Genomic DNA, 25,714 nt, shown 5'->3' on the forward strand with positions numbered 1-25,714 from the left:
CATCCTTTGACAAAATATCAGTCTAAAGGTGTAGATCGGTGCTCCCCTTTGCAATCCCTGGATGTCTTAGCCCCACTATGTTCATTTTATTTATTTATTGTTCGTTTATTTCGAAAAAAAAATATTTTACAATAATCTGCAATACTCACTTTAGTAGAAGAGGGTTATCAAATGTAGAGCAACATAGAACTATACTGTTTCAAAGGACTTGGTAGACGAAATAGAAATGTCTTTTCGTCTTACTTGAATACCTAATGATATTGTTTTCACCTGAACAACCATATTTAGAATTTTTTATGCTATCAAAGGCACAAGAAAAATTCAGAACATCTATGAGAAGGTTGAAATAGCTTTTATTTAAGCAGATCCTGAATTTTTTGTTTCAAAGTAGCTAAAGCACACGTTCAGGCGACTGCGGCGTTTTGTTTTCACGACGGCTTGTGTCGAGAATTCGGTCTCACATAGATATGTAGATGAGAGCTATACGAGGACTTTGAAGGCTTCCTTTGCCTCTCATGGATAAAGAGGAAGGAAACTGGCCCAGAATTCTTTCAATCCAGTTTATTGACACTGTTCTTTAGCACTCAAATCTCGTTTCAGTTCGAGAACCATATTCGCATTTGTTAATATTGCTAAACTTTGGCTGCACTATGCACTGGTGACAAAAATTTGTTCACCTGCCGGGACGCGAACGTCATCTTCCACTTGACACGAGAGGTAGCTTTCACCGCCTTTTTTTGTGAAAACAAGACGACGTTCTTTACTAAATAAAATATTTGTGGAAAACCGTACATAAGTGGACTTTTTCAACATCACTTTTTTGCGTAAATGGTGTAAACTATTTTTGGAAAAGCGTACATAAGTGGACTTTTTTTCAACATCACTTTTTTACGTAAATGGTGTAAAAACAATGAACATAATATTCTTCGTTCAGTACAAAACAATAATGGACCACGTCCGTTTCCGTGGGCACGTTCCTCGCCGATTCCGTTGCACCTGGTGTTGGTGCCGGTTACGTTTTCACGTATGGTGGTGGATCCTCTCCAATGTCCTGGTCCTTTCTTGCTCAGTATAATTATATGCAATAATTACACTCTCCACGCCCCAACTGGGTGGGGAATCAAGCAAGACTCTCCCTAAAAGATTAGCGTAATATGTTCGATATGTCGGATTTTGCATAATCAATGAGTGACGTTCTTGTCGCAAGGCCCAAACGTATAGCATATTCTTACTGCCCTCTCGGAAAAGGTAAAGTGCAGTCAGACCCCGAACCCAAGTCACTGCATTGGTCTTCGTTCGGAGAAAACATGTCATATCTGGGAGAAATAGTATCCGTGGTGCTACTGCATGCTGCACCATCCGAAGGAGGAAGGTGATCATTTTATGGACCAAACACCACGCTGCCGTCGAAAGCCCGCATATCAGGCGATGTTCGTCTGTGTCTATAACACTGCACTGTGAACGCAGTGGCGTATCCGTCATGTGAATTGTATTGTGCCTCGGCCACCAGAGTACGCTCGCTGGACCCTCCCAAAATTCCGCATGTCACGCCGTTCATCTATACTCTATATTCGCATAGATACTCTGAGTCTTTCCCTGTACAGGACACAATAGTATCTATGCGAGTATACGAGTCCCAGGTGTTTACTGATGATAACTCTTCACTCGTTGACATTGCACTGAATCTAGCGAGTGATGAAAAGTTAGTAATGGGAACACCCAAGTGACGCTTCCATGATTGTGTCTTTTCCAGAAAGGCCCTTATGGCATCAATGGCATCCATTATAGTGGTGTTTCTGCCTTGTGGTTTCAAATTTATATTATTTGGGGTTTCAAAGAAACCTGCAAGGTATGCTAGGGAAGATATAAAGTTGAATGAATGATTAAGCTCAGCTATCTCTTGACTCAAAAGAAATAGTTCTACCTCTTATTTTATTTCATATAGCCTGCTAAGTATGTTCCCGTTCGATAGCTACCGGACTTGTCTATGAAAGAGTAAAGATTAGTGTTGAGCAATTAGATCACTGCATAGGACACGGAAAAAACGTGTGTTCGTAACACTTGACTTAATTTTATTAACTACACTGATAGCCACTTTCAATGCAGTGTTCAGTTTCTGAGGTAAAGCTTTAGACGCTAGGGCTTGTCTGCAGATCATACAGTGAGAGCTAATAAGATTATGATTCTTTTCTTTGGCAAGACTTAGAAAGCCAGAACGTGAAACTAACATACACTACTGGCCATTAAAATTGCTACACCAAGAAGAAATGCAGATGATAAACGGGTATTCATTTCACAAATATATTACACTAGAAATGACACGTGATTACATTTTCGCGAAGTTTGGGTGCATAGATCCTGAGAAATCAGTACCCAGAACAACCACCTCTGGCCATAATAACGGCCTTGATACGTCTGGACATTGAGTCAAACAGAGCTTGGATGGCGTGTACAGGTACAGCTGCCCATGCAACTTCAACACGATACCACAGTTCATCAAGAGTAGTGACTGGCGTATTGTGACGAGCCAGTTGCTCGGCCACCATTGACCAGACGTTTTCAATTGGGGAAAGATCTGGAGAATGTGCTGGCCAGGGCAGCAGTTGAACATTTTCTGTATCCAGAAAGGCCCGTACAGGACCTGCAACATGCGGTCGTGCATTATCCAACTGAAATGTGGGGTTTCGCAGGGACTGAATGAAGGGTAGAGCCACGGGTTGTAATACATCTGAAATGTAACGTCCACTGTTCAAAGTGCCGTCAATGCGAACAAGAGGTGACCGAGACGTGTAACCAATGGCACACCATATCATCACGCCGGGTGATAACGCCAGTATGGCGATGACGAATACACGCTTCCAAAGTGCGTTCACTGCTATGTCGCCAAACACGGATGCGACCATCATGATGCTGTAAACAGGACCTGGATTCATCCGAAAAAAGTGACGTTTTGCCATTCGTGCACCCAGGCTCGTCCTTGAGTACACCATCGCAGACGCTCCTGTCTGTGATGCGGCGTCAAGGGTAACCGCAGGCATGGTCTCCGAGCTGATAGTCCATACTGCTGCAAACGTCGTCGAACTGTTCGTGCAGATGGTTGTTCTCCTGCAATCGTCCCCATCTGTTGACTCAGGGATCGAGACGTGGCTGCACGATCCGTTACTGCCATGTGGATAAGATACCTGTCATCTCGACTGCTAGTGATACGAGGCCATTGGGATCCAGCACGGCGTTCCGTATTACCCTTCTGAACCCACCGATTCCATATTCTGCTAACAGTCATTGGATCTTGACCAACGCGAGCAGCAATGTCGCGATACGATAAACCGCAATCGCGATAGGCTATAATCCGACCTTTATCAAAGTAGGAAACGTGATGGTACGCGTTTCTCCTCCTGACACGAGGCATCACAACAACGTTTCACCAGGCGACGACGGTCAACTGCTGTTTGTATATGAGAAATCGGTTGGAAACTCTCATGTCAGCACGTTGTGGGTCTCGCCACCGGCGCTAACCTTGTGTGAATGGTTGATTGGTTGGTTTGGGGAAGGAGACCACAGACAGCTTGGTCATCGGTCTCATCGGATTAGGGAAGGATGGGGAAGGAAGTCGGCCGTGCCCTTTCAGAGGAACCATCCAGGCATTGGCCTGGAGTGATTTAGGGAAATCACGGAAAACCTAAATCAGGATGGCCGGACGCGGGATTGAACCGTCGTCCTCCCGAATGCGATTCCAGTGTCTAACCACTGCGCCACCTCGCTCGGTCCTTGTGTGAATGCTCTGAAAAGATAATCATTTGCATATCACAGCATCTTCATTTCTGTCGGTTAAATTTCGCGTCTGTAGCACGTCATCTGCGTGGAGTAGCAATTTTAATGGCCAGTAGTGTAGCTGGTGCTCCATCAGTACAAATTGCCATAAGTCTGTCCCAAGACAAATCATTTTTAACCAAACATTCATTTACGGCAGGAAATACATCATAATCTTTTAACGTTGCTTTCATGTTTTTAGCAAACAATAGTTCTTCCATTATTTTCTTCTCGTCATAAATCAGCAATATACTATTAATCGACATTGTTGAGCTGCATCAAGAGGATCGTCACATTCCAACGCAAAAAATAAAAACATTTTCAGTCTTTTAACTACCTGTTCTTTCCTATTCGGGACTATTTCCTCGATCCTATGTTGCACTCTATTGTTTGACAGAGATATCTTGTCCATTTCTTGCTGACTATCTTCTCCAAAAACAATTCTGGTTGCTATAAGATTGGAAGATCTGATTAACATTTCACCAGTAGTATGCGGGTTTGCTTGTTTTTTTTATATTAAGAGAGAGATTTCATATAATGATTCAATAACTTTCTCATTTTCCTGGTGAGAGATCCCAGTGGAGTCCAGTTTCATGCGATGTAAAGAATTTCATTTTCCAACAAAAAATTCTTTTGGCTTATTTTCCAACGCCGGGTGAACTGTTGTTAGATGACCTTCCAGACACACAGACTGCCATACGTTGTTACTGATGACGTTATGATACACAACACGCTGTGGCAGTTGGATATTGTTTTTTTCAATAAACGTAAACCCATACTAACATATTCTTCATTACAAAATCTTCTTTTAGCCGACAATTTTACTCATCGTACAAAATCAATAAAAATACAGTTTACTTCCACAGAGCACAGCAGGCGTAATACTGAGCTAAGAACGCTGAGCGCAGACTAACAAATGTTTTGGGTCAGCAGGAACTCTGTGACGCGCGACGCAAAACTGTTGCCGGCAAGTCAAGAACTCGCTGACTGTAATAAGAATATAAATTTTTTGACACCGCACGTTTCTGCTTTCTTCTGAGCTGTCTGCGCCCTCCTCGCCCTCCCCACCTATAAATCTCACAGCCCCTCCTTCCCCCCGCCCCATACCCACTGCAGTTAATATGTTAACTACAGGCCTCTCAGCGCTTGTCTATTCATAAAAAATTAGTGAAGTAATACCATCTGGGCCAACGTACCCAACCATGAGGCAAGTTGGCCCAGCTGCTAGGGCAAGTTGCCCCATAAGTCACCATTTCGTTGGATATTTAACTGAACCATATACACTAAAATACAGTTTATTTTAATGCAAATTCATAAAGTTTTATGATAAAGCTACAATCATAAACTGTGTTATCATTGTTATAATAACAGTTTGTCAGAAAATTATGCCCAAAACGTGTATCAGTTTTACATTAAATGAACACCCAATTGAGAATAAGGACAACCATCAGCTGTAGAATGGAATGACGACAATGAAAATTTGCGACGGACCGCTTGACGCGAGCGATCGCCTTACCTTTTTTTATTTCGTTCTTTTATTTTTTTCTAACTCTTGTACAAGGAAACGGAACAGTAAATTAAAAACAGTAAATTAAAAACAGATGCATCGCCCAGGAATTTACCCCGGACCGCCTACCAACTTTTTTTTGTTCTTTAAAGCGACCGCTCGCGATAAGCTGGAAATCCGAGTTCGAGTCCCGGTCCGGTAGAAATTTTTATTATCATTCCATTCTACAGCTGATGGTTGCCCTTATTCGCAATTGAGAATTCATTTAATGTATTTCATAACGACTGTAGTGGCCGCAGTGCCTGTTCCTTTGGTCATGCAGGTATGTCCAAAGGAACTATGCATCGTAATCAGAATAACACATGCACTGCAATATCGTATGTATTAGTTGTTGTTCGAATACCCGACAGACTCTTCGCAATTCCAAAATTCATCAAAACCGTGATGTCACGTAATTCTGAACACATCACAGATGTACCCACCGCTTACAACATGTACACTGAATCCATTTCTCACCTGGATTGCTGTGAGAAAATGGTTAAGGGCTGTCAGTTCGACTAAATACCTAGGAATTACAATTACGAGCAACGTAAATAGGAAAGACCACATAGATAATATTGTGGGGAAGACGAAACAAAGACTGCACTTTGTTAGCAGAACACTTAGAAGATGCGACAAACCCACTAAAGAGACAGCCTACATTACGCTTGTCCGTCCTCTGCTGGAATATTACTGCGAGGTGTGGGATCCTTGCCAGATAGGATTGACGGAGGATATCGAAAAAGTGCAAAGAAGGGCAGCTCGTTTCGTGTTATCGCGCAATAGGCGTGAGAGTGTCAGTGATATGATACGCGAGTTGGAGCGGCAGTCACTGAAACAACGCGGTTTTCTTTGCGGCGAGATCTATTTACGAAATTTCAAACACCAACTTTCTCTTCCGAATACGAAAATATTTTGTTGTCACCCACCTATGTAGGGAGAAATGACTATCACAATAAAATAAGAGAAATCAGAGCTCGAACGGAAAGATTTAGTGTTCCTTTTTCCAACGCGCCATTCGAAAGTGGAATGGTAGAGAAGTAGTATGAAAATGGTTCTATGAACCCTCTGCCAGGAACTGAAGTGTGAATTGCAGAGTAGCCATGCAGATGTAGATGTAGATGTAGATCTAAGACACAAGACACAGGGCATCCTCTTTTCTTCATACTGAAGAACCTTCTTACGAATGGCCCCTTCCTTTCTTTGTTTTATCGTGTGACTTAGCTTGACCTTAGGAAATAGGTCTTTGCGCAGACCATCCATATTTCTCCTTAACAGTGTTTTCTTTTCTGTCTGTGAAGGCTTCTTGTTTGCATTGTCACGTATCTTACACTGGAGAGTTTATTAGTATTCCTGGAGATCTTTTTTGTTTGTTCGCTTTTTTTGTTTCTTTTTCTTTGTTATGAACACTCAGATGGACTGACTTCAGGTGCTGGTCCACCGCATGAGCGTCTAGGGAAGTGATTCCAGTGGTGGTTTCCCGTCGCCCTCCACTGATGATGGCATAAACTCGTTTTTCATAACCGTTCCCGTGCAACTCTTGATTGAGGGAGATGCGATAGGGATGGAATCTATGTCGATGGGGAATGTGTTGGACTCTTGCCTAACTAATGCCACTTCCTCTTGCGACTGTGAGGGAGCTAAGGTGCCGATGAATTGCACTACCAGCAAGAACACCAATTTCTCCCTCTTCTGTCGTCACTTGTTTCCTTCTGTGTCATTGGCTAGGTAACTGGTTGAAGAGGCTGATAAACAATTACCGAGATTGTTGACATATTTTGGGATATCTTGCCGCACACACTGCAGGAGAACTAACTGCATACTTTCTACACATTTTGTACACCATGAGCAGGTCGACTTATTGTGTGTTGGTGAATTTATCGTCCGCTCACGATCTATCGTTTGGACTGGCACACATTGACTGACCATCAAGTCACAGTGCCCTAAAGGAACACACAAGCACACCGTAAGCAAACATAATAACGTCGTACCTAGGAACTACGAAGGTGTAATGGCAGAAACAAGTGTCGTTGTGGAAACTTTTCAGAATAGCCCGTGAACGTCTTGCACTAGAATCCTGACATTCTAATGTACCCTACTTTTAGTCTGTTGATGTCAACAGGCATTGTTCCGTCAAAAAGTGTATGTTTTCACAAAAAATACACTTTCTAAGTGTTATTACTACAATCATTTTATTGTCTAACAATAGGAGCCCTCGATTACCAATCCATTCTGTGAAAACTGCACTTCAATAGCACTTTCCAATTTCGCAGTATTTGCGGTGTAAGTTTTAGATGATTCACCTTGTATTTCCGTAAGATTTCTCCAGTGAATCACAGCCTGGCATCTGCTTTTCCTACAGTCAATTTTATTGAAACCATTCTGCTTCCGGTCATTCGGGACGGTTAGTCCTAGCTGTGTTATGCTTGTTACTGTTTCCAGTGATTTAGCGCCTATAGCATAATTGAACAGTAGTGGATCTCTTGGCCTGGTTATGCGGAATATTTTACATTTATTTATGGTGTCCTTTTCCATGAATTAGGTAGTCAACTTGAGTGTAAACTAGATGGCGGTGAGAAAAGGCGCGCGAAAATCGAGTTCTGCGAGAAACTTAAAAAACAGTCAGTCTTTATGTATTCAGTGCAAAAAAGTATCGTGGTTCGACCTGGAAAATGTTACTGCTGTGAATTTAAAGCAAAAACGCAAATGAAATCAATGCAAGATCAAAATCTAGTGAAAAAACTGTGGCAAATGTAAGTTCGGTGACATCCATGTATGAACATTACGACGACTTTCGTCTCGTTTTAACTACAAAAAACAGTGAAATCGATGGAGTTAAAAGGACTGTAGCCTTATTGGAGAAACAGCTGCAAAACCCTTGTTTTAAAACCCAACAAACGGAGCATCGCCCCAACCTCAAAGAAATAATCGTCTACCAGTGATGGAAACAAAACAAGAACCACAGTGGAAACCAGCACAAAACTTGGAAACGTAAAAGTAAGTGCATCAGATAGCCATAATGACATAAGTGGTTCTACATACAATGTCGCTCAGTAACATATAAGTCCAGATAATAATTACAAACAACAACAGCGGTGGACTTTAAATTTTTCGCGCTTGTCGCATCGTAAACAAAGAAATTTAATTAAAACAACAGTCGACTGGCAGCAAGTGCACAAAAAAAGGACGAAAAGTCCTAATTTTTTCCGATAATCATGGACGTCGGATAGCAGAAAATGTGGCAGATATAAAAAACTAACGTAAGGGTCCAGGCTTTTGTCAAGCCAGGAGCAGGCGTTGGAGTCACAGTACTGAAATCGTGTGGAAACCTTGGCTCTGAAGGCTGTGTCGTAATTTGTGCAGGTGCAAATGATGTTGCCAGAGGTAAGGGTAGTGAACTCATCACAGTTCTTGAAAGTGTGCTACTAAAATTAGGCAACACATACGTATCTGTTGTAAATCAACCACACAGATACAACCTACATCCTTGGTCACGTGTAAATAAATTAATACGAAGAGTAAACAAAGAGACAACTGAAGTATGCAAAAAATTTCTGTATATGCACTTAATAATGTAATCACGTTGACAGATCCATGCATACCAGCCACGGCATTCATTTAAATCACAGTGGGAAACAATTTTTGGAAAATTTGAGTCACTAGAGGCATAGTATACGTAGAAACTGTTCAAATTACTTTGGACAGATGGGTCATAAAGAAAGATCCGATGTCATATGGAAAGGGCAAAAGACAATTTTTGGGATGAATATTGTATCACAAAAAATGTGATGCAGAACTAAATTGCAAGTACACACTAAAAATTATACACCAGAATATACGGTCATTAACAAAAAAAGTTGATGAAATAAATATACTTCTCAACAGTGAATGAGAGATGTGTCAGTTTTACGTTTTTGTGAACACTGATTACAAAATTAGGATTTTCAACAAGAAAATACCGGTGTTGCATTTTAGCCTTGCAAACTGCATTTGTAGAATGGAATCAAAACATGGGGAACAAGTATATATGTAAAAGAAAATGTAGATTATAAGAGTGTATCGTAAACTGGGGCTACTTTGGAACTGGTGGGGTAAAATTAGTACAGTGTCACTTAAGTCCGTTTTAAATTTCCCGCTGCCGCATCTTGCGAGATACATTGTTGCTTCTGAGGTCTCTGCAACCTTTGCTCATTGCTGTTATCTACTGGCCGTCTCCAAAATTTCCAGTTACAACCTGTGCCCTGCGGCAGCCATTTTAATATTCGTGTCATTGTTGACTTGTTATAAGTTCGCTGCAAACTTTCACATACGCAGGCGGGTACTGGGACTGTCCCGAAGTTACCCCACACATACGTTTTAACTGATTTTGATTATCTCTTTTGTTTTAGGAACCGTCAAAGTATGGTACGGAAATATAAACAGTCCCTTAGGTTAAGGCTATACATAAACTACAAAGAGGAAAGTCTCCAAGAGGCTATTAATGCAATTAAAACGAAAACCAAGGCGTCTCAAAAGTATGGTATTCGAAAGGACACCCTAGTACTAAAAGTTAAAGAAAGGCATGGGGGAACAGTTGGCAGGCATAGTGTATTTACAGAGTCAGAGGAGGAGCGATTGTCTCCATGCAGTAGCTTTATCACGTTTTGGATTCCTGATGCGGACATTCGACCTCCGCTGTACGGTAAAGGCACACCTTGACAGATGCCGCAGGAAGGAAGCCAGGTTTAAAAACAACTTTCGTGGAATTGACTGGGCAAGGCAATTTGTGCAAAGGAACAGTGCTATTTTGACACACGGGACTGCAAAAAAGATCTCGCATGCAACAGCAGCAAACAGTGAAGAAATCTTGAATGTATTCTTTGACAATTTGGAGAAAGAGATTGAAGGTGTTACCCTGAGAATGTGTGGAACTATGACGAAGCTAACTTACTTGATAATCCAGGATGTTCAAAAATAATTACTAAAAGGAGCCCAAAGTATCCAGAACAAACACGGAACTAAAGCATGTACCTCCTTAATGGTATGTGCTCATGCAGCAGGAACACTTGCCTCCCTTTACGTAAATTACAATGCCGAAAAATTGTGGGACACACGGACGGAAAATGGGCCACCGGGAGCTAGTGTAACAGAACCAACAGTGGATGGTTTGACAGTGAGTGCTTTGAGGACTGGTTTATCCAATTATACCCGCCTATTTTGAAACGACAAGATGGTGTTAAGCTTATTACAGGTGACAGCCTGAGCTCGCAAATCAGTCTTGAAGTGCTCCGGTTGTGTAAAGAGTACAACATAAAATTCATTGCATTGCCACTACTTTCGAGCTTTAAAAGTAGAATGGCAGAAGATCCTTGGGAAATGGAAAGAGGCGGCAGCCGGCAGCTCTGTACCCAAGACCCAATTCCCAACATTGCTTAAGAAGCTGTGGAAATGCGTGATCTCACTTCAGTCATCAGCATCAAACGGTGAGACACAGAAGAGTAAATGTTCCTGCAGGAAAGAGCATTTCTGCAGAAGACGTTCTTGCCTCTAGGATGAACGATTCATCCACTTCAAGAGAAAGAACTAAAACTGCACAGAGTGCTCGTCACCTAACGAAGACAACAGTAAAAAAAGAGGATACAGACAGTGACACCGACGAGAGCTCGTCGTCTGTGCCTTATGCGGAATCAGATGATAGTCTAACCATGGGTGTTCTGGATGAAGAAGATGGATCCGAAGACACTGATAAGCCTGGTCCAACCCCCTTTGTTACGTCCCGTGAGGACCAAACAGAGAACGTGTGTGAGAGAATGTATGTAATTGTCACATACGAAAGTAAACTGTATCCAGGATGAGTCACTAAAAGAACGACAGTTTATATGGGGTCCACCATGGCTAATGTGGAAACAAATGGAAGTGGCTCAAGAAAGAAGATGTCCTACAATATACTGCAGAAGACATTATCCAAATCAACAGCACGCCGGAGAAAGTTGGTCGTCGGGGTATTTTTTATGTAAAAGACTTTGGACTGAAAAAAATAGACTGAATTTTATCAGATGCATTTTTCTATTTTTTTACTTGCAATTTTTTCGTGATTTTGTATCTTTTGTATTTGTTCACAGTTTCTCAAACTCGTTAATGTGTCAAATTAGTCTTTTTTTTTAATTTCTGAGTTCTAATTACTTTTATGTCATTGTAATGGAGCCAATACTGATCCTCATAAAGAGTTGGTACTCTAACATTTGGATAGTTATCTTTATTTATTGATTTTAGCTTGAAAAAAAACTTCTCCCAATCTTACTCCAACCGATGGGGTAAAACTGGGACAAAATCAATGGAGGCTCCCTTGGCAAGGAATGTTTACAGAAGAAAATGCCTTTCATATTAAAAAAGAGGAAGGTCAAATCTATCAAATTTACTTACATTTAGTTATTTAATGCACTAAGGCTTTTCAGAAAACGAGGAAAATACTAAAATCCATTACAAAGTAGCCCTAGTTAACGGTAGCCTCTGTATGCAAACTAGATTGTGAAAGAGACTTTCAAATCTCAACTGTTGAGTTATATCTAAAAAAAAAAAAAAAAAAAAAAAAAAAAAAAAAAAAAAAAAAAAAAAAAAAAAAAAAAAAACAACGTTATTTTGTGTGTGTATAGATCTCTGTTAGCAAAATAAGTGATTTTTTTCCCAAAAATTTGACCTTGCATTAGGTAAACTCAAGACAACTGGAAAAACAGTGGTAGTGTGTGGAGTTTTTAATATTGATTTTCTGAGCCATAGCTTTTACAGAGAAAGATCTTAAATATTATAAAAGCTTACAATCTATGTCTGAGTGTTAGCTTTCCAACACATGTAACAAAAACTAATGTCACTCTCCTTGATCAGGCATGTGTCAAAACGTACAAGTGTACATCAGAATACTTTGATACCGCCTATAGTGACCAACTTTTCGCAATTACTAATCATATCTGTAAATCACATTTCGACCAATGTAAAAAATATTAATTACAAATGGAGTTATAGTCAGAACAATACTGAACACTTTGCAATGGGTATTCTTCCTCTAGCATTACTTTTCCTCAACAGTAGTTTTCGATACCAATATTATTTTTCGAATTTTGAAAGGGTCAGTATTATCTCAGCTGCTTTTCTGAAAAATTTTCTACATCTACATCTACGTCTATACTCCGCAAGCCACCTGACGGTGTGTGGCGCGGGGTACCTAACAAGTACCTCTATCGGTTCTCCCTTCTATTCCAGTCTCATATTGTTCGTGGCAAGAAAGATAAGATTGTCGGTATGCCTCTGTGTGGGCTCTAATCTCTCTCATTTTATCCTCATGGTCTCTTCTCGAGATATACGTAGGAGGGAGCAATATACTACTTAACCCCTCGGTGAAGGTATGTTCTCGAAACTTCAACAAAAGCCTGTACTGAGCTACTAAGCGTCTCTCTCGCAGAGTCTGCCACTGGAGTTTATCTATCATCTCCGTAACACTTTCGGGATTACTAAATGATCCTGTAACGAAGCGCGCTGCTCTCCGTTGAATCTTCTTTATCTCTTCTAACATCCCTATCTGGTACGGATCCACACCGGTGAGCAGTATTCAAGCAGTGGGCGAACAAGTGTACTGTAACCTATTTCCTTTGTTTTCGGACTACATTTCCTTAGGATTCTTCCAATGAATCTCAGTCTGGCATCAGCTTTACCGACGATTAATTTTATATGGTCATTCTATTTTAAATCACTCCTAATGCCTACTCCCAGATAATTTATGGAATTACTGCTTCCTGTTGCTGGTCTGCTATATTGTAGCTAAATGGTAAAGGATCTTGCTTTCTATGTATTCGCTGCACATTACACTTGGCTACATTGAGATTCAATTGTCATTCCCTGCACCATGCGTCAATTCATTGCAGATCCTCCTGCATTTCAGTACAATTTTCCATTGTTACAACATCTCGATATACTACAGCATATAATTTTGTACACAGTACGTTATATTTCAAGCTAAAATGTATGGAAAAGAATTACTTTTAAAATATTTTAGTTTCGATGTTATAATCGATAAGTACTAGTTTTGAATGTAGAGCCTATAGTTAAAATTGTCTTTTTTAGAAACATTTAAAATTACGGATTACTGGCACACTTAAAATTTCTATTATTAATTACGCAATCCTATACTTTTTACTATTTCTGGATTCATTTATGAAATAATAATCGAAATTAGTAGAAACCCATTTGTTAAGAAAAATTGTAAGCCCTTTGGAATATTGTTATTCCCGCAGAGTGTGGGCACAGTCTAACATAACCATGGAGGTAAGAATAGAGGGAGACGCCGTGACGTCACAGCTGCGAAGCTATGTGAAGCCGAGGGTAGCCATCTCAATCCGACCAAAACATTGCTGCTGTAAGCTTATAGGCTTGTAGCTCGCTTTTGGAAGGATTTTGCGCTATTATGGTGACTTGTGTGGTGTTCGGATGTACGAATCGTTCTGATTGTGATGCGAAATCGGAGGGAATAACATTTCATGTGTAAGTTGTCTCGTTAAGTGTGATTTTACAACTTCACTGTGAATGAACGTGTGCTACATCGGTACATGTACTATAGCGTGTTTTTCTCCTGTATGATTTTAGATTTCCTAAAAATGCAAGTCGGAAAGCTCTGTGGGAGAATGCCGTGAGGAGGAAGAATTGGCGTGCGTCTAAATGGAGCACTATATGTTCTCAGCATTTCCGAGGAGAGGACGTAGACCGAACTTCCCTTTCAACAGTAAGGCTCCGAGAAAATTCTGTACCATCAGTTTTCCCTACACAGCCAAAACATTTGCAAAAGGTATGTTAATTCAAATAATTAAATTCTTAGTTTTCAAGTTCACGTTTCAGTATAATACGTACATATCGTCGATAATCGAAGTGTTGAGTAACTCACTTTGTCTTCATCATGTACCAAATTAAAAGCTAACACTACATTAACTGGCGTAAAGTATAGGCCTAAACAGGACACTGTGTAGATTTGCCATTCTATGTACCGTATTTCAGTAAATATTGGTGGTAATGAACAGTGTTTCCCAGTAGTGTAACGTAACTGAAATGGCCCAGTACGTATTACAAACAAGATGTATTTAGGGGGCTTTGGAGGGAGGGTATAGCTAACTTAGTTTTCAGTTTCTATTATTTGGTTTGTGATACACGTTTATTACCGAATTAACAAAATTGTATCGTTTACATTGAAGACTAACTATTCGTAATATTACATTAAAAACTATTTTTAATCAGAAGAAACGCGGAATTTCGCCTTTACGAGATTTTATTTTAAACAAAAACTTTGAAACAACCAATCTGATGACGTTACATGCGTATATGGTGCAATTAGCGACTGTAATACACGCAGCGCTATAGCACACTGGCAATGTTTTGGTCAGAGTGTCATGGCAGCGAGCTACGGCCCCATGACTTCAAAACGTAGTACGGCTGGGATACGTAGCGCCATCTCCCCTTATTCTTACCCCGATGAACATAACAGTCGCGACAATTACTGATGCAAAAGCTGTTACCGTTTGACAGCTGGAGCGACCCTAGCGCTCCACGCGGTGAGAAAGGAGACGTTCAGATGCGTCGTAAGCGTAGTGTTTGTTTTGCGTCCCTTTCCTACGTGATTTATGAAATATTTGAATTATTTTTTTGCCTCCAGGAGTTTGTGTAATATCAGAAGACATAGATATTTCTAAAAATGATTCTAAAATGAGCGGAAGTAGGCATAAAACTCATGAATCCAGTGGCAAGTTACAATACATTCGCGAAGAAACACTTGTGGCGTTGGGATAGAACTGCAGCTTACCACGTTGATATCAACGGAATATAAACACATAGATTCATAGATTCCCACATAAGCAGCACAGACATGTACCTCTACATGCAAAAGGGATCTACACCCCATTTGTCGCCTACTGTGTTTTACTCATTGTCGCCTGTTGCCGCAAGTTAGACCCTCATCTTTATATTATTCTAAGTGGACAAGCAACTGCCAAATAGTGGGAGAAATATACTGTGAGTGTAAACCCAAGTCCTCAAAGCCAATAACTCTGTTAGAAATGCTGTCATATGTTAAATTTGGCATTAGAGACTTTTCATCCAGTGACATATGCACTAGTTTATCGGTATTGGAGAAATGCTGTACCGTACCTTCTCCTTTAAAAGGTGGAACAAATTGTCACTTATCTCACATTTTATTCTTGTGCCTTCTACGTACCTCTGTAATGTACACATTGATGGAAACATAAAACATTCTGACAAAACCTGTATGCCTGAGTGCTGTAATATAATAAATTTAGAGCAAGCAGTTTAGTTATGTCTTTCCATCTTACAGATGGCATGCTAATCTGGTTTAACAACAAGCCAAGCACATCTTTTTTTTAAATATTGGGAACCTATAGTCTTCAAAATTTGTTTGTTAATCTTCACTTGACCCTCCTGATACAGATTCTGTTGCTGTCTGTACTTCAAATTATGGGCATTTTCCTTGTCCCATAACAGTTTTGCACTTAGTCTAGCGATCTGCACATTCTGATACTACAGGCACTTCTTCTAAACATGAATATCTACACTTAATTTTACCACTTCACCGTCAAAGCAGGTCTGTGTTGACGATTCTAATGAATCTGGCACTGATACGTGAAGAGTTGAACTAGCTGCTTTTGTGCCATAGGAGTGTTTTACAGCTTTAGGCGGATTGTCGAACGTTTGTGGCTGTCTCCTCTTCATCGTCAGTTGAGGTGACGTATTTGGAATGTCAAACAATGTGATTAACTGCATTCCACACAAGTTTATTATGTCTGCATTCATGAACTGGTTTTGTTCGACATGTAGTGAACAAAACTTAGCATTGTGATAAAGGTAAACAGGGTCTTTTCTCATAAGATATTCTCGTCTGCCATTCACTAGCCGTTTTCTACTCCTAAAACGAAGCATTAATCATCAATTTACATGTAATTTGCAAGCGAATCCTGACGATGCAGTTTAACAACATGACAACATGATAGTATATACCTCATACACCTCTCAGGTTCCTTAGGAAACAAACAAAAATAAAATAAAATAAAAATGTGGTATAACTGTGGGAGTCGTAAGCTTGTTTCTGATGTGATCAGACGTATTTTTGCATTTCTGTGCGAGCAATGTAGTGAGCAATGTAGTTTCGGCTTTCTTAATGTGAAAAATCAAAGTACTGTATGATATAATAAATGTGAGAAAACATATTTACGTAAAAATTAATGCTGCAACAACAATTTTTAGATTTGTTTAGTTCAAACCAACCATGAGGACCTGATATGAGATTTTCACCTTCAAGAATCAGATCCCTACAGAAGAAGAACTGGAGCCATCCCAACATGACAAGCCAAGTTAGCTAGAAAGCTTATTGTAATCTATGCTCCTCTCAGATCTTCATAAAAGATTTAGCTTATTAATTACTTAGACTGGACTTTGTTTAATGGGGACAATATACGAAAGTAGTAAGGAGGGGGCAGATTATGACTTCCAGTATCAGCGAACAATCTTGGACAGAAGTATATGATACCTCTGTTACCAATGAAAAAATGGAAATTTTTTAACATTTTGAAGCATAACTTTGACATAGCTTTTCCACAAAAGGAAAGTGATTTCCAGAAGCACAGACAGATTTTAAAAAACTGGATTATATCAGACGTTGCAGTATCTTGTAAAAGCCAGCAGGAACTTTTTCTGCACTCAAAAACTAACGGCAGTCCAAATTTTCTTAATTATTTCAAAAAATACATAAGAGACGCAAAAATTTAGGAAAATGACAAACATATTTTGAAGTCATCCAATAAAACTAAGTCCATGTGGAAAGCTGTTCAGGATCAATGGGGAAGAAGACAACTTACAAAAATATTGTGATATCGCATGATGGCAAGAATGTCACTGATCCTAGGTCACTTGCAAACAACTTCAATTCTTATTGTGCAACTGTTGCTGGAAAATTAGTGAAGGAAAAATTTGGTAACCCAGCTAATACAACATTGTAAGGGCTTTCATTTATTTAAATAAATAATATATTAATGTTACTCAGCCCAATAGACTCAACAGGACTGCTAAATACCATTAATTCACAGAAGAGTAATTATTCATCTGGTATTGATGATATTCCAGTTATATTATAAAAATAACAGCAAGACACGTACTCTCTCCTTCATTATACATATGCAATTCATCATATGGTGTCTTCCCACAGCAACTTAAAATGGCAAAATAAATACCAGTACATAAAAAAGGTGATCAGCAATGTATGGGTAACTATAGGCCTGTGTCACTACTGTCAGAGTTTTCAAAAATTACTGAAAAAGTGTTCCTTTCACAAATGACTACATTCTTCAACAAGAATAATATTCTTTCTGGATGTCAGCGTGGACTCAGATCAGAGTGATCAACTGAAACAGCCACTTTCAATCTGATATACCATATCTTAAATGCAGTGGACAACCACAGGAAAATCTCCTAAGGTTTATTCTTGCACCTAACAAAAGCTTTTGATGTGATTGATCACTCTGTGCTCCTATGCAAAAAAAAAAGTAACTCATGTCATTAATTGTAGAAATAAGTTAAAAATATACAGTAGTTAATAAAATTTATAATTATTAACTGTATAGATCCAATATGTTATAAAAATTTGAATCATGTATGTTTTATGTTTGTAAAACCAATAGCTAAAAAGTTTTTCTGTCCAATATCCTGTGTACAATATATGTACTGAAAAAGAGATTTATATAGAAAATAATTAAATAAATTACTCTGCAGAATCATAACAGGTGTCATGCTTTATTATCAAAAGTGCGATCGTATGTGGTAACAAGTGCAATCTGTGACTTGGCTAAGAATTTTTTGGTAAGGAGAAAGCAGAGAGTTATCTTGGATACAGAATCATTGACAGAAATAGAAGTAACTTAGGGAGTATCGGTACCCCAGAGAAGTGTGATGGGTTCCTTGCTGTTCTTGTTGTATAATAACGACCCTGCAGGTAATATTAACAGTAGCCTCAGACTTTTTGTAGATGATGCAGACATCTACAAGAAAGTACAGTTGGAAAGAAGCTGTGCAAATATTCAGTCAGATCTAGATAATATTTAATTGAGCAATAAATGGCAACTGTCTTTAAATGTTCAGAAATGTAAAACTGTGAGCTTCACAAAACCAAAAATCGTTGTATCGTATGACTATAAAATCAGTGAATCGCAGCTAGAGTCGGAAAACTCATACAAATATGTGGGTGTAATACTCCATAGGGGCTTGAAACGGATAGATCACATAGGCTCAGTTGTGGATGACAGACTTTATTTGTTGGTAAAATATTACGAAAATGCAATCAGTGTACAAAAGAGACTGCTAAAACCTCACTCATGCGAGCCATCCTAGAATTTTGCTCAAATGGGTGGGACCCATACCAAATAAAACTAACAGGAATACTACACATGTACAGAGAAGGGCAACACAAATAGTGACAGGTTTGTTTGACCCACGGGAGAGTGTCACAGAGACGTTGAAAGAACTGAACTGTAAAACTCTTGAAGAGAGATTTAAACTATTCCAGGACAGCCTACATACAAAGTTTCAAGAACCGGCTTTAAATGACGACTCTAGGAATATACTGCTACCCCTGTGTCTCACTCACATAGGAATCCTGAGGACGAGATTAGATTGATTACAGCATGTACAGACGCATTTAAACAATCATTTTTCCCATGCTCCATATGTAAATGGAATGGGAAAAACCGCTAATAATTGGTACAATGGGATGTGGGATGTACAGCTGGCCATGCACTTAACAATAGTTCGTAGATGCTTCACACATGGTCTCTTCAGGGTCCTCTACCACACGTTTAACTGTAATTAGTGGGAGAAGAATGCTTATTTATTTATGTTTCTGATGATTACAACCCTTTCTGCTTAGTAGAATGTCAAATATCATAAATGTAACCGTTTACCATTGGTAAAAGTGACGAGTGTGTGTGCAATGTAGTGTGATATTTGAGTTGTTTATGTTGATGATGATGATGATGAGTTGGATCTATCAACAGTGTCACCTCTCCCCACCCTGTGAATTAAATGCAGGAACTGCTAGATAAGATGGTCCAATTGATTAGGTTTAATAAGTTTCCTAGATCAATGTCAAGATGAGGCTGATGACTTCAACCAGATAAGCATACTACTTCTCGGTATTAACAGAGGCTCTCCTGGAAAGGCGCATTATAAGTATCACAAATTTCACAGCAATCTCTTCCATGTTACATTCTGAAAAACCTTCAACCTAGGTCCAGACAACACTTTTTTGAGGTACTCCGTCAAAAAAACAGCTGCCTACATGCCTTTGTGGCCATTATGAATAAATAATTTTTTTTAAGTTTTGGGCCACATAATTTTGCTTGTCTTTTTCTTCTTTGACTCAACATTGCAGTCCAGATGATCAGATTTCTTCAAAAGACTGAACATTCTTGTAAAGCAAAGTTCAGCCTCCTGAAGAAGATCCCAGAAGTAGTACCAAAATGTTGAGATGAAAAATAAGAAGAAGAAAAAATAGCGTATACTCATAACCTACAAGAGTTTACTTCATTTATTCATTTATATCACTCTCTCAGAGCATAGTTCCACTGCCTGTGGTAGAAGATTGATGATCTTTATACATATCACACATATTTCTAATTAACCAAGTTATTCATTATACGTTTTGTTCCAAAGATCTCACAACGTATCCCTGTATTCAGCAAGCTCTCAGTACATAGTATTTTGTAAATTCTGCTACTTTATAGATGTATACCGATCTGAGAACTTCCTATTATCACAACTTTAGATAATCATAATTAACCTTCAAAAATGGAGGAATAAGAAGATCATAAGGAAACCTCTATGAAGGAAATCTTTATAAAATCATACATTGAATAAGATAAGCTCAGACAGGGCTTGAACAGACGTTAAATGTTGCTGAGATATGTTATGCTTTCTCAAAGACGGAATGAAAATAAAGGCAAGCGTCTGCAGAGCATATATTTTATAATTTTTTAACGTTTGGCAAACAGAGAGTTGTGTTGGGTTCCCATCACATCTGGAGAGATTAGGTAGGATATGCTATTAATCTTACTGTAGGTACTTCAATCACATATGGCTCAGAAGTCACTGTTTGTCCTTTTCTGTTAACTATGTGGTCAAAAGTATCCAGACACCCCTAAAAACATACGTTTTTCATATTAGGTGCCTTGTGCTGCCACCTACTCCCAGGAACTCCATATCATTGATCTCCAGTGATCTCAGTAGTCATTAGACATCGTGAGAGAGCACAATGCGCCACTCCATGGGACTCACAGACTTCGAACATGGTCAGGTGACAGGGTGTCACGTGATTTCCACACTCCTAAACATCCCTAGGTCCACAGTTTCCGATGTGATAGTGAAGTGGAAACGAGAAGGGACACATACAGCACAAAAGTGTATAGGTCGACCTCGTCTGTTGACTGACAGAGACCGCCGACAGTTGAAGAGTGTCGTAATGTGTAACAGGTAGACACCTATCTAAACCAGTACACAGAAATTCCAAACTTCATCAGGATCCACTGAACTACTACGACAGTTAGGCGGGAGGTGAGAAAACTTGGATTTCATGGTTGAGCGGCTGATCATAAGCCACACATCACGCCCATAAATGACAAACGACACCTCACTTGGTGTAAGGAGCGTAAACATTGGACGATTGAACAATGGAAAAACGTTGTGTGGAGTGACGAATCACGGTACACAATGTGGCGATCTGATAGGAGGGTGTGGGTATGGCAAATGCCCGGTGAACGTCGTTTGCCAGCGTGTGTAGTGCCAACAGTAAAATTTGGAGGCGGTAGTGTTATGGTGTGGTCGTGTTTTTCATGGAGGGGGTTGCACCCCTTGTTGTTTTGCGTGGCACTATCACAGCACAGGCCAACCTACATTGATGTTTTAAGCACCTTCTTGCTTCCTACTGTTGAAGAGCAATTCAGGGATGGTGATTACATCTTTCAACACAATTGAGCACCTATTCATAATACGCGGCCTGTGGCGCAGTGGTTACACGACAATAACATCCCTGTAATGGGCTGGACTGCACAGAGTCCTGACCTAAATCTTATAGAACACCTTTGGGATGTTTTTCAACGCCAACTTCGTGCCAGGCCTCACCGACCGACATCTTTACCTCTCCTCTGTGCAGCGCTCAGTGAAGAATGAGTTGCCATTCCCCAAGAAACTTTCCAGCGCCTGATTGAACGTATGCTTGCGAGAGTGGAAACTGTCATCAAGGCTACGGGTGGGCCAAAACCATATTCAATTCCAGCATTACCAATGGAGGGGGCCACGAACGTGTAAGTCATTTTCAGCCTGATGTCCAGATACTTTTAATCAGGCATTGTGTATGTCATTTTCGGCAGGATATATTCATAACATAAAGTCTGCTGGTGAGGTTTCTGTTGCACATTTAACTCATTTCACTCATTTCATCAGAATCTGGTGCATTCGAGAAAAGGTCTTTGTAATAATGGTATTTTAAAATGGCGCAGGAAAGAAATTAGGTTCTAGCATTACAGTTCCTGAAATGAAATAGTGTCCTGTAAATGAATGGAATAATGATTACTTTTCAAAGACTGGCATGTCAGATATTTTCTTGTCTTAACTCACCTTTTGACAGCTGCAACATATTCAGCCTCGCCTCCATTTTGTGCATTAACTGATGTTCCCATAGCAGTCTCTGTAAAAGAAGTTAAATGAGTACTACAGATTTCATGTGCTAAATTTTTTTCTTTTTAAAGTATAACAGAAAAACAGGCTATGTAAACTATGTCAACTGTAGTTCTTAAATGAATGGCACTTTCAGATCAGTATGAAGTATCTACTGTTATCCACAATACTACAGTTTTTCATACTTAATATATTTTCATAGCATAATTCACCTAACATAGCCCATATTTCAATACATTTTTCGTGAAATATAACTCGTTTGGTCCATGAAAAAAATAAAGGAAAACAACAAAGAATAAAGATTATGGCAACATTTGATATTATTATTTTTATTGATATTGTTATTACACTGATTTTAGGTGCAAAATTTTATTGAGCTCATATGTAGTCACTATACAGATGATAAGAGGTCGCCATTAAAATTATGTTGCGGAGTAAATACAGGTTTGTCACGGGTAATAAGAAAGTTGTGAGTAACTTGTCTCAGAAGCCACCGAAGTCATGACACTATTATCAGAGTGGGCTTCATCAGGCACCGCCATCTGCTTCTGGATGTTGTCAGCTGGCGCTTACAGCAATACAGGGAGATGAGGTTAATAAGGTGCACCATTTTTTCACTGTTTTCTTCGAAGTGAAACAGGTGCCATAAATCCAGCCCATATGCTCACCTCCCGGCGCAATTTCCTGCACTCACAATCCCGTCAAGCTCGCCTCAGAAGGTCTGTCATTCAAGTGTCCACTACACTGACACCACCCCTGGACTACACATCTTCTACCAGCCATGGTCTCTTGCACCGCACAAACTCAAGATCACCTAGGCCACGTTTAGCGAGCTGCTTGCCACTGGCATGCTGCATCCTTTGAAGAGCCCGTGGGTGCCCACTCTTCAACTTTCCAAGAAGAAGCATGGCCCCTGGCGCCCATGCAGTGATTACCGGAAGTTAGAGGCCCATAGCACCCCTGACTGTTATTCGATGCCACTATTACACAGCTGCAACAACACACTGGCTGGGGTACAATTTTCAGCACAATTGACTCCACCAAGGCTGTCATACAGATTTCAGTCGCATCCAAGAACATCCAGAAGACCGCCATCATCGCGCCATTTGGTCTCTAAGAGAGCACCTTCATGACCTTCCACCTCCATAATGCTGTCCAAACATGGCAGCGTTTCTTGGACAGTGTTTGGCGAGGCTTGCCCTACTGTGTCGCCTACATGAACCATGTACTCTTTTTTTCCGTAATGCCTAAGGAACACTGTGAGCACGTCCACAATAACCAAAATATTTTTAACGCCTCCAGAACGCTGGCTTCATCATCAACACAGGAAATTGCACTCTTGGTGCCAGCGAGGCGGTATTCCTGGACCACATCATCTTCTCCAACAAGTTCACATCCCCTGCCCGACAAGGTGCAAGCCATCCTCGAAATATCTCGACCAGAGACATTCAAGGATCTCTGCTGCTTCCTTGGAACGCTTAACTTTTTCTGCCAGCATCTGAGGAATGCAGCTGCTATGCAGGAGCCACTCACCACTGCCCTTCATGCCATCAAAGCAAAGGGCAACGAGTCAGTCCTGTGGACGCCACAAATGGAAAGCAGTTTCTCTGGTGCCTGTTGTGCCTTGGCGGATGCTACCTTGCTCACCCACCCTCTCCCCATCACCCCGTTTGCCATCAGTGTAAGCCAGACAGCGATTAACGCTTTCCTGCAGCAACATCTCAGCGACACATGGCAGCTGCTCACCTTCTTCTCCAGCAACCTCTCTGCCATTCAGCAACCCTGGAGCACATACAACAGAGAGCTCATCACCATCTATGAGGCAATCAAATACTTTCGGCCATTGGTGGAGGCTCATCATTTCACAGTCTTCACTGACCACAAGTCTACCACGTTTGCCCTCACAAAAGACTATGACCAGTGCTCCCCACGTCAATTCCAGCAGCTGTCGTTCATCTCTGAATTTACTACTGGCATATGTCATGTCGCTGGAATTGACAACATTGTCACCAGCCGCCTCATCCACACTTCCGCCTTTGCATTTTCTTTGGATTACGACACACTTAGCACCGGCCAGGAACATGATCTGGAACTCCCCCAGCAACCGCTGGGTGCTGCTTCCAGGCTCCACCATCAACATATGTCGGCTCCTAGCTCAAACAGCAGTATCTCATGTGATGTGTCCACCAGCTCACCATGCCTATTCTGGCCCACTGCCTTCTGTAAGGTCACATTTGATCTGTTGCACAGCTTGACACACTCTGGCATGTGCACGTCAACTCCTCTGGTAATGCAACGTTTCCTATAGTCAGGTATTCAGAGGGACTGCAGGACCTGGCTCCACACTGCCTCTCTTGTCAGTGCATGAAGGACAGCCACCACATACACGCACCAATCTCCACCTTCCCAGACGTCAGGCATCGCTTCACTCATGCTCACATGGATATAATCGGCTCACTACCTCCTTACCATAGTGAACAGATTCACCCACTGGCCTCAGGCAACGCCGATACCCAATGTCACCGCTGCCATGGTAGCCACTGCTTCCGTCTTCCCAGGATTGCCCATTTCTGCTGCCACCACCATATCACAATGGACTGCAGGTACCAATTTAAATCAGCCATTTTTGGGCACTGACAGACCTTTGCAGTGTCGACCTGCATCTGACATCGAGCTACACCCTGCTGCCAATGGCATAGTGGAATGGCTCCACCATAACTTGAAGTCTGCTCTCGCCTGCCACAACAGCAGGTGGATCACTGCCCTGCTGCTAGTACTTCCAAGGCGCCACATCGCTCGCAAGATCCATTTGGGATATCAGCCTCTGACCTTCTTTATGGCATGCTGCTCGTCATGCTGAGTGACATCCTAGACCCCGCTGACCTGTCCACAGACAACATCCAGCCTTAATTCATCGCCATCTTGCAGGACCATATGACCCACCTGCGGCCCACCCATCCCCAGTGCCACGGAAAATGCTGGACACTGATTCATGGCGACCTCACCTGATGCACTCATTTTGTGCTGTGTATTGATGTTCACCAGCTCCCGCATTGTCTGCACTACTCCTGTCTCCACCAGGTCCTGAAGCGGAACTCCAAGACATATCTGCAGCACCACTAAGAGCATTTCAATCAATAGGCTGAAGCCTGCCTATATACTGTCAGATCTCACGCCGCGCAGCCCACCTACCATGTTCGTCGGAACCATGCAGGTGCATGCCACAGCTGAAGCCAGTGCTGCTGATGACACTAGACCCACCAATGGGGTCAGCACCTCTGCCACCAATACTGCTTCCACCGAAATTGAGCCGAGAACCCTCTGCCACCGCCAGCAGCCAATTGCAACCCTAATGTCACATTACCAACCCTTTCTGTCCCACAGCAGGATTAGTTCACATGCCAGCAATGCCATGTCCCAGACTTGCAACCACCCATCCTCACTGTGGAGACACCAGCTGTGTATGCCCACAGCATATGGCATGTGTGTCTTCATCTCTCAAAATTGGTCAACCAGTCGTCAGCCCCTACTCGTAGCCCACAGCAATGCCACCATGACCCTGCCTCCTCCACCCATGCTCAAACCATGCCCAGCGCCTCCTCAAACCTGTGT

General features: G+C 41.0%; 1 protein-coding gene across 1 annotated transcript in view; it reads right to left on the minus strand.

The window, feature by feature from the left end:
- The window catches only part of LOC124555122 (cytochrome P450 4c3-like), a 189,288-nt gene that overhangs the window by 56,151 nt on the left and 107,423 nt on the right, over window positions 1-25,714 (minus strand). Inside the window, exon 5 of the mRNA XM_047128927.1 lies at window positions 22,043-22,112. Coding sequence (XP_046984883.1) covers window positions 22,043-22,112 — 70 coding nt within the window. The remainder of the gene's footprint in view (window positions 1-22,042; window positions 22,113-25,714) is intronic.

This window comes from Schistocerca americana, chromosome X (genome assembly GCF_021461395.2).
Source record: "Schistocerca americana isolate TAMUIC-IGC-003095 chromosome X, iqSchAmer2.1, whole genome shotgun sequence".
In the NCBI taxonomy this organism is placed as follows: Eukaryota; Metazoa; Arthropoda; class Insecta; order Orthoptera; family Acrididae; genus Schistocerca; species Schistocerca americana.